General features: G+C 39.4%; 1 protein-coding gene across 4 annotated transcripts in view; it reads left to right on the forward strand.

The window, feature by feature from the left end:
- LOC119790277 (proline-rich protein 7) overlaps positions 1 to 9790 on the forward strand; it is a 40130-nt gene extending 30340 nt beyond the window's left edge. For all 4 annotated transcript variants that reach the window (XM_038295775.1, XM_038295776.1, XM_038295772.1 and 1 more), the window contains exon 3: positions 8417 to 9790. In XM_038295775.1, the coding sequence (XP_038151703.1) occupies positions 8417 to 8970 (554 nt within the window). In that variant the 3' untranslated portion in view covers positions 8971 to 9790. The remainder of the gene's footprint in view (positions 1 to 8416) is intronic.
- The last annotated feature ends 1141 nt before the right edge of the window (positions 9791 to 10931 follow it).

Genomic DNA, 10931 nt, shown 5'->3' on the forward strand with positions numbered 1-10931 from the left:
AATGCAAAACCTATTAAAGTGTTTGTGTCGAGTAACTGTAGGTTCATCAGCCATAGTGTTCCACCAACTTTCATCACAAAGTTACACTCTTGGTCCTAGTGCTCGACGATTGTCTGTGTACTGTAGTGCAACACTGTTTTTGGACAGTAAAAGGTGCAGTGGACATGTCCACCCACTCACTAAATTAAGTCCATGCTTGTAAGAGGTTAAGAAAGAAAGAAGAGGCACATTTTTTGTTGCTTTTCTTCAGCCCACTTATACTGACAAAAAATCCCAGTGAGAGCCCTGATGGCATCATCTTTTTAATGACTCAAAATTGCAAACTTCAGACTCTTAAGCTATTTGTTTTTCAAAGACATCTTGGAAATCTGCATTCCCATAAAAGAGTGGAGAAAAAGTTTTTGTCCCCCCCACTAAGAGCCTCTGAAAGGATCAGCAAGACTCCAGAGGCAGCAGGAGAGCACTTTTTCAGAAGATATCGATCTGAAGTTTTACTGATTTTTCACCCTAAATATAAAATATTGGCTTCACTAAAAAAGGAAAAACCTCTACAGCCAAGGGGAGCTTAGCCACCAGAAACGGATGCTGACTAACACAAAAATATTGACTGCTTTCTTACAGTACATTCAGTCAAGGTAGGAGTGTTCGTGAAATGTGAACATTCCATAAATAATATGCTTTTCCCAAATCTTTTTTTCCAGGTTTTATTCAGCAAAAGAAAAATAAATTAACAACAAAACATTAACTCACAAATTTAGCTGCTGATGTTCCTCCAAGCACAGAATCTAAATTTTAAATTCTGTCCTTGTTGCTTTACCCCTCATTCTGAATCAGTCTGCACATTTCACTGCGGGTCTTAAGTATAATGAGCTGCAGGTGTTAATGAGTGAGGAGAGAAAAGCGTCTAATACACTGGTTCTCATCTTCAAGTTTCTTTTCTTAGTATTAACAGAATTCAACATTTTGATTTAGTTCAATTAATTTATACAACCAACCCTAACAGATTGGTTAAACATTTTCCTATCAAAGGAAAACCAGCTGAATGCCTCGACTCGAAAGCAATCCCTCACACCCAGCATGTTTGTAGCGACAGTGGAGAGGAACACCCCTTTTAACAGGAAGAAACCTCCAGCAGAACCAGGCTCAGTGTGAGCGGCCATCTGCCGAGGCCGACTGGGGTTCAAGGAGACAGAAGCAGATATACAGATTTAACATTTACGAAATAAGATCTTTGGCGCTTGGGCCCTGGCAGAAGACTTTGATGCTGAGAATTGACAATTTGCTTGGATGAGTAACCTAGCAAAGGGTTAGAGTAGTCCCCCTTCCCAAAAAAAGAATCCCCGGTAGACTAGACTAGACCGCGCAAGCTAGGGAGGGAAGGGACAGAAAGGGTGCAGAGAAAGGAAGGAATGTTTATAGAGCAGATTGCCTGAAGGGATGATTACAGTAGTCCTTCCCCAAAAGAGGGTCCAGTGGCATTCCAAAAAAAGGTTAAAAAAACCTCACTGGACATTGTTTTCCAACTTTGAAGATGTTTTGCTTCCCATCAAGAGAGCTTTCTCAATTCAGAATATCTGGAGTAGCGTTGAGTTCCAGGCTTATAGTGTAGCCCAACAACAGGCTTTTCACGGCTTAGAAAAGATGCAAATCAAACTGAAAACAGGTCCACCCCTTAGTAATGTGGAGTCGATGACGTCGTTGGCGAAATGCAGAGTAGATGTGCAAATGATGCGCTGAGTGGGAATAGCGCTGATAGAGCACTAAAGTAGAAGAAAATGCACTGAAGATGCGCCAAATTAGCAAGGAAAATGAAGCAGGAAGAGAAACGCCAAGGATGCGCTGAGCGGTGAAGTGTGTTGATGATGCATCGAATGGTGAAAAGTGCTGGTGATATGCTGAGAAATGAAATGTAGATAGTGTGCTGCAGGTGCGCTGCTGATGTGCAGAGAGAAGATGCACTGATGACATGCTGACGGACGATATGATTGTGAGGCGCTGAGAGAAGTGAGACTCTGATGATAGATTGGCTACAGAGTGCATGCAAGAGTATTAGCAGGGTTGAGAAATGTCAGTAGGCTTACCACCAACAGTCATCTGCCGAGCAGGTTTACCTAGAGGCTAACTATTTCTATAAATGAAGAAATCTGACAGCGTGAGGTCAAGTGTTAGAAGGCAACACAGTCAGATTTACGTTTCTCCAACATAAACTCATATATGCACGAGTGGACAATATGGGATTATGATGGTCATTAAGTTAGAAGTTAAAAATGTTTAATGAATCTGATGTGTCAGAAGTAAACAGTGGGAGCAATGATTGCATATGAACGTACACTCCTTGTGATGGGGGAGACAGCAGAAGCAAGAAACGAGGTTGAAAGGAAGGATTGGAAAAATACATCTCACCTGATGATCAGTAACGGGCGTCTGCCTGAGATAGAGTCTGTTATTGGTGCTTAGACCTTGTGGTCGTCTCTTTGGGCCGATATATTGCCAAATAAAGACCAAGAAAAAAAGCTTTAATCAGAGATGCATATCAACCCTTTTCTACAACCATCCCAGTGCAAAGACCCAAATTCTTCATGTAACCCTTCATTAATCCAGACCCCGTCATCCATGCATCCTGCTCTCCATCACAAATAGAAGCTTTTCTAATCAGTGTGGTGATTCCTACCAACTCTGTTACACTGCAGCCCCCTGTCGTCCATCAGAGACAGAGCAAAATGGGTCAATATCTAACACACAGAAAGTCAGACATGGAGAGAGTAAAGTGGAACCAGTTCATTTTCAAAATTAAAATGGGATGATGGAGTAGACATGAAGTAGCATGTATGGAGGTGGTTCTAAGCGGGATAAAGAGAATGTTACTTTAAACTTAATACTCAAGATCTGTCCTGCCAATCTAAGTGTTTCTCCATCTCCACACACCTGACTCCAAAAAGTGAGTGATGAACAGATATTGGTGGCTGGTGAGGAGGGAATTCAGAGGATCTGGAGACGTTAATGGAGCCATTTTACTGATTTTACTTATTTTGTGACACCTGGATTGTGGACAGATTTGTGACGGCAGAAATGGTGTCATATGCAGATGAGGATGAAAGGGTATTAAAGGAGCTTTACATCTTGTCAGGTGCAGCAGCATCAGGTAGTGGATGCAGAGCTGTTGGAGTAAATGCTATCAAATGCTATGAAGATTCTCAGTCATCCAGGCCTCGTCAAGCTTGAAAAGATAAGTCTAGGCAACTGGAATGAATGAATTGAATTTATAATTGAAGTGAATTTTTTTAGAAGATGTTTCGCCTCTTATTCAAGATTCATCAGTTCTAACTAGTGGGGGGGAGCACTGACATTAATATATTGAAGATGTAAGAAAGAATTAGGAAGAATAAAAGGTGGCTCTGATCCCTCCTACTGGATTGGCCAAGGAGGTCACGTGGGGGGTGTTAATGTTAGTTAGGGGGTTCTAATGGGTTGTTTACTTCCTCGTCAGAGCGGTCTGAGTCTGGTTAGGGCGGGCAAGAGGTGAATCTTTTGGAAATTGTTCCCTGAAATGCTTTGTAAGTAGGTGACAAGTTAGGAATATTGAGTTTATCGTGAAAAAACTGGAGCAGGCGATAAATCAGGTTGAGTCTTTAGAACGGGTATTTTCACTAAGTATTACAAAAGTAGTTTTTTTGCAAATAAAAAGATTCGTAAAAAAATATAAATGTCAAATTGCATGGGTATAATTTGGAAAGGGTAAATGAGTTCAAGTATTTGGGAATCTGGTTTGATTCATTGGGTTTACATATTGAAGTTGTAGAAAGATGCAATTAACATAAGGACATATCTAAGAGTGCATAATTGGGAAGATAAAACAATCTTGCTTAAGTAAAATCTATGTTGCGCTAAATATATTGTTTATTGATTATGGTAGTGTGGTGTATAGATCAGCTGCTAAAAGTTATCTAAATAAGTTATTATTCAGGCTCAAGCTTTGGGGATTTGCAGTAGGAATATAAAATCCACCCTTATGTCTGCTCTTCAGGTGGAAGTGGGTGAAATGCCTTGGGAATTGAGGAGATATCAAATTTAGTTTCCCTTCCTGGATACATTTGCAGGGACAGAATTAAAGTTTTCCTGGAAAAAAAAGCTTTTGCATCCTTGCCAAGAACGAGTCTCAAAACATTTTTCTAGTTTAGGGTGGAGGGTAGGCATGTCTGTGGAAGAAGCGGGTCTAACTGGATTAGAACTACAGTAAGTATGTTACTACCTCTGTCCGTTAGTGCCCAATGGATTTTCAGAATGTAACGTTTGACTTAAATCTAATAAAATGTAAGACTTATAATAATAATAATAATAATAATAGCTATATTCATAAATCTTATTCTGAATATTAAGCAATACATTCAGATAAAAAATAATGAAAAGCAAAGTTGGAAATTCTTTTGTCATAAATGATTTTTATGAATTTTATTGAACAAAAGCATTCATGATAATTTGTCTGTTGTTTACTATGCTTACTGTTGAATTACTATGCTTATTGCATTAAATTGGATAGAGGAAAATAATTTAGAGTAAGTTTTAATAATTAACCGAGTAGGGGACCAAAGATCTTGAAATAAACATAAAAACTGAAAGGAAGAGGATCTCATGTCCTGTTTGACATTCAGGCAAAGAGGACTGAACAGTACAGAACTTTATACATAATGGGAAAACATCAAAGAAGAAATTGTAGCTATTGTGCAGTTTCAGAAACTGTAGAACATTTCATTATTGTATTATAACTATAAAAACCAGGGGAGATTGTCTAAAGCTAAACTTGTAGAACAGAGGATTCCTTTCAATATTAACAGAATGTTTATTTACTTTTTTTTGTTAAGGTACTCAGGATTATTCAATAGAATTTAGAGAGAAGAGTTCTTTGCTCTTCTACTTGCAAATGTAATGAGTTAAAAAACAGTGGCGCAAAGTACGAGGTCTGCCTCTGGTGACTGTATAAAATCATGGGAGTTTAAAAACTCCTTTTGTGCACATCACCACTTACTGCCAGGGCATTCACTATAAATGCAGAGAAACAGATTCAATAAAACTCTGCAGATGCTCAGAAGAAATTAAGAACAACACATGCAGAATAATATCTGAAGGCATGGAAGCTTAAAACAGCTTTTACTTCATATTAGACCAAGGCCTTTGATCGGGTCTCAATTTAACCAAAAACTGAAAAATTGTAAAAACGAGTCTCTGGATGTTGTCAGAGAGCAGAAAAATCCCGCACGTGAAATTACATTCTCTGTCACTCATTCACTACAGTACATTGTTCATAATAAACAGTATTAGTCAGTGATGAGCAGTAAATGGAGAGCTCAGTCATCATTAGTTTGCATCAGCACTGACACATGAGCCGTTTCATAACTTCGGATTCTCACCTCTGTAACGTGTGGGTTGGTTTGGCATTTTGCTCCCACTGTGGGAATATCTGAGCGCACTCCAGAGAAAATACGAGATGACAAACTGCAAAATAAACTATTCAGTACAAAATAAGGAGAATTAAAGTGAATTTAAAGAGCGATGACAGAAATAGAAACAAATAAGTGGTTTTGTTTGCAGTTTCTCTAAGAATGAATCAGGAGGTTTTAAAAGGAGCAAGAGCCTGAAATAAGAACCGGATGTATAAAAAGAAAGAAGAAGATGTGGTTCCTGCTGTGAATCATGTCTGTTGTATCCCAGCAGGCAACAGCTTTATGGTTGGCGTCCCGGAAATGCAGCATGTTTGCACGCTGATTTTATTGTTTCTGTAGTTTATGTGGCTCTGCTCTGTTCACTCAGAGTTTTCATTTTCTGAAATATAACATCAAATAAGTAGCTTTGCTTCAGATTTTACAAACCATACTATATGATATATGAATTCAATCCTTTCTGCAGTAAGGCTGTGATGGAATGATCAAAGTGTGGCGCAGCGGCCCTTTACGGTTCTCTTATCGGAGCAAATGCAATTTAAAACCCCAGAAATCTGGGTGACACAGTACAGCAGTGGCTTCAATAAAATTGTATCACTAAACATTAGTAATATAGATATTAAATACTGCTGGATCCCAGGCTGTTTTGGCTAATGTTGTAAAATGCACATTTCTAAGTCCTTAGCTTACAAATAAAAAATATTAAAATGTTTATAATGATCCAAAAATATCAAACAATAGCTTAATTGAAAAAGACCTGAGAAACGAGTGGAAAATATAACAGAGCATCATCCTTTCTTAGATCCTCATCATTTATCGTCAGGTATTTCTGTATCCTTTGATAATATTAGATGCTCCACATATTGTTCAGAAACATGAGCTAATTAATTGTGCATTAGTCATCCATTTCTTTAATACTGCATCTTTGAACAACCCAGAACTGCGTGTTTAGAAATAGCTCAGAAAACATGGAAGAGACTCACTGGACCAGTGGATGTGTCATATATTCCCAGTTTGTGTTGGATTGGCTGCAGAGATGGTGATAATGTGGTGAACTGAGGACCTCTGAATACATTTTGTTACTTTAATTTTAATTTTTTTATTTTTTTTTTTTTTTTAGCTCAGCTGGAGATGCAGATTTCTTGCAGATTGAATAAAAGTGGTTAGAACTTAAAATTCAGAATCTGGTCAGCAGTCCTCTCTGATAAAAGTACCCTGCAGTCCTGTTCTGGTAATGATCAGTCTCTGCCTCGGCACACAGTTGCTTTGCAGAGTGTGCCGAAATATTTTCTCTAGGCCTTTTTTCATTGTGACTCACCGTCAGGTTATGGGGGAGCTGTAAAAATGGCTTATTTTGTCACAGGTTCCTGTGGCTTGTTGATAGGCGACCCTGAGTAACACACTACATCTAATCTGACCAACCAAACTGAACATAAAGGAGCTGTAGTTTTATGGGTATGCGGTTTTCATATGGCACAGATCCTGGTCAGTTTAACTGTCGTGTCGTGATTTCATGCATTTTTGGATCAACAACAAAGTACAAAATATGAACCAATAATTATGAACACATCCGGGGTGCAGGGGCATAAGGTGGGGCACTTCCATCCCACCACTGTTGCTCCGTTATGGAGCTAAATCAGTCTCAATTTTCACAAATACACATATGTAATTCATACATGCACAGTACAAGTACAGGATTGAATGTAAGGAGAGCGAAGACAGAGTAAACTATGTTATACATATTACCAAGGGTATGCTGACCTGACAAGGTATGCTGAGCTGACAGAACACCGGAGCTGAGCAAGTAGTCATTCCATGTGGAGTACTTTCTTGTGATTGGCTTATACAAGGGAGCTATGTGATTGGTTGCAAACCATCCCTGTGTAAAAAAAAAAAGTGTAAAATCCACACACAGATGTAGTGAAGTTTAAAGACCACTGGGACTTTGTAATTTAATTCATAACTGTTTATGCACCAGAAATACTTTGTCAAATCATGTGCTGTGCATGTGTGAATCTTGTATGCTTGCATGAATCGTGGTGTGCGTGTCTGCATATTGTATTGTGTGTGTGAATTTTTCTGTACTTGCATTAATAGTGCTGTGTGTGTGGATCTTGTATTGTGCATTTGTATTTGTGAAAATTTAGACTGATTTAGCTCCATACTCCGTGGGACAACGTCTTCTAGCTACATGCTGTCATCTGTTAAAGAGCCACAGCGGTGTACAGACATTCCAGATTATTTGGGAGCACTTTAGAACCATTCACCCACCTACTCCCAATTTTTTGACAAATTGAAAAAATTGGAGTTGTGCGCATTGATATACTTTTTTTTTTATAATTTAAATTTCACACAACAGTTCAAGCACATGGATGTTTCTTTTTTTATCATTTACTGTAAGATTAGAACTTTCATTGTAATGTGTTCAGTACAACACAAATTATTTATCACTCATGGAGTTTCTGCCTTTGCAGTTAACAGTAACTAAAACGTACACCAATTGTTACTTTAACTTATAAATTCATCAAAAATTGCAATATAACATAAGAAGGAAGCCGCCATATCTTTCTTTGGTGTCCAAGAATGTTTCTAGACAAGAATAGTTGAAAAACAGCTAAAGAAAAATAGACCTTTGTGTTCTAGATTAGCATGGATTTGGATTTCTACAAAGATTAATCAATGGCATCATAACAAAAGAATACATGTTTAGTTTATTTTTAAACAGATTAAGAACAAACTTCTGAACAAAGTTATTTTGTGGCATTATTTTCAGTAAAAAGGGGTCACAGTTGCTTTTGGAAAAGGTAAAGAGCTGCAGATGCTCCCTGGGTTAGTCATCTCCCTGCTGATGCACATCCAGATACCTTTCAGTGAAACATACCTTAAAACATGTCTGAAAGGAAATGAATGCTGGCCATGAAATGTAACAAGTTCTACACCTGACACATGAACCACCTCTCTTCTTCTTTTCTCTCTTCCAGACACGGACATATTTGGGAAGCCGCCTTGCTATGAGGATGCAGTCCTTATGGAGGACCCCCCTCCCCCTTACAGCGAGGTTTTGGCCGACCCACGAGGAGGAACCTACCTGAAGCCCATCACCCTTCGGGGAGCGCCACTGCCGTTGACGTTGAGGGATGGCCGGAACCCGTTTTCAGTCCTCACATCTGAGACCAGAAAGCCCCCAGTGGCGACGGTGTTCCCAGACCGGGGTTACTCCTCGCTGATTCGTCTGCCTTCATCCCAGCGCTGGGACTCGTTGGGTCATCTTCTCTCAAACATGGACCTGAACCATAACAGCCTGACCCCGCCAGGGGCGCGGTCAATTCAGGCTGCCACTGCCGCCATGGCAACAATGCCACGCAGGGAGCTCAGAACTCTCCGTGAGAATCTGCAAGGTGAAACAGGAGGACTTCAGGGTGATGTACAGAGATTTCCGGGAGGCTTTCAGGGTATTCACAGACTTCGAAATATGGAGCCAAGTTGTGGCATGCCGACTGCCTTCCCTCTGCTGGGTCGGAGCACCGCTGTCTAATCATCACTGGGAAAAATAACCAGCAAGATGGACTATGATATATTCAGAGACAAACTTACTTTAAAGCTAATAACTGCTGCTGGAAGTAGAGATTTTACTCCCCATGGAGCTGCAGATGGGGTCAGGAGGACAATCATTTTGAAGGATAACCTGCAACCACATCAGGAAATAAAGCATTTTTAAACCAGTGTTGCTGAACCACAGTAGTATTCTGCCATCATGTTAGAGGCTAAATAAGTTTGGAGGAGAGAGAAAAAGCCATAATGAAGTAAAGATGTGCAACAAACTAGCTGTAAATCCAACCTCCACGGTCTTCATTTCTATCTCCACCTCCTGTCTCATTCATCCCTGATCTCTGCTTCTGTCTCTGAGCCACCCATTGTATGGGCCTGCTGTTGCTATGGCTCCGGAGAACTGCCTGTTCGCTTTATCTGCTCCGATTTTTTTTAACACTCAGCTCACAGCATGCATCTTCTCGAGGACTATGAGAATCAAGACGTAAGAAAGGAGCACATGGTGACCTTCAGTGGGACCCGGCCATCGTGTTTGTGACACCGAACAGGAGGCCAAGCTTCTTCGCAGGCTGAAGTTCAGCTAAGCACAATCGGGGGGAAATCTGATTTTAGTTTTGTAACTTAATGCTTAGTCATTTTCAGTGCCGTCTTGACCGTCAGTAAAGATTTGTTTTTAATCACAACCTGACGTCAGGTGGATCTGTGATAAGAAAATTACCTTTTTCATGTACAACCGTGAAATATCACAAAGGCCTTTTCTTGTGTAATAAAAATCTCATCCAACAGTGGTTCTTTCCTTTATTTAAAGACCATAAAAAGAAGAAGCTGGTTAAGTAAATTTTTACTTTGACAGAACTGAATGCAAAAGATACACAAATCATTCAGATAGAGATCTGAATAAATGTTTTTACTTGAACCATTGTAATCTGATCAACCAAATATAGAAAAAAAGTAGATTTATGTTTTTCTTAATGTAAAACTAAAGAAGGCATTAACCAAGTTTAATGCACATGATCTGTAGGATGCAGTTTTGAGGTTTTACTGTAACTTTGATATAATGCTTTTCCTTCACTATAATCATCCCTGAAATGGTATTTTGCTTGATTTATGCATGTCTGACTAATCCTCTTTACTCATCTTTAATCAGGAAGGTTTTATGAGAGGTAGGGTGCGATGGTTCTAGCTTAAAGTTGAGAGTAAAAAGGGTCTTTTAGCAGCTAATCTGCACAGTGACAGCAACTTTTTGTAGCTTATATCTAAGTCACGAAGAAGTTTCATGATATCTTGGCTTAATGAAATGGGTGGTATGCAGACCGACTGGGAGAAACAGGTTTGCTTTAAAAGCAATATAGTTTTTGAAAGAAAACTAGGTTTTATATCAAGGTAAGGCTGTAGTGCTAAAATATTTATTTCATCTTACCTGTCAGGGTTGGTGGGTATTGTTGTGGACCCAAATGCAATGCTGAAGAAGCGGAGATGATTTCTTGGAAAAATTTAATGAGGAAGTAAAAATAGAAAATCCATAGTATGGAACTGATTGACAAGAAAACTCAAGAATGAAATAGGAGACACAGGAGAGGGATTATCCAAAGGATTAACAAAGATCCTGCACTGAGTAACTGAACCGGAAACCATGGGAGGACTAATTAGCTGATAGGGAGCAGGTGTTGATGGAAGTAACTAGAAGGATCTAATAGGAAAGGAAAGGTCGGACGGTGGAGCGCGGTGGATGACACAGAAGGCGGTGATTGAACTCAACAAACAAAGAAGGCGGTAGGAGCTAATTTGGCAGATCACATAAGCTGTACATTGACTGTAGTAGCATGGCTTCTACATCAGGAAGAAGTAGTGGAATTGAAATGGAGTGGATGTTATCGAGGTCAGCAAGAATGAAAAGAGCAATCAGAAAGAGACATGAAAGGGCAAGAAGTTGGTCGGATGAAAGTG

Source organism: Cyprinodon tularosa, unplaced genomic scaffold (genome assembly GCF_016077235.1).
Source record: "Cyprinodon tularosa strain WSP-4 unplaced genomic scaffold, ASM1607723v1 ctg36, whole genome shotgun sequence".
Classification (NCBI taxonomy): domain Eukaryota; kingdom Metazoa; phylum Chordata; class Actinopteri; order Cyprinodontiformes; family Cyprinodontidae; genus Cyprinodon; species Cyprinodon tularosa.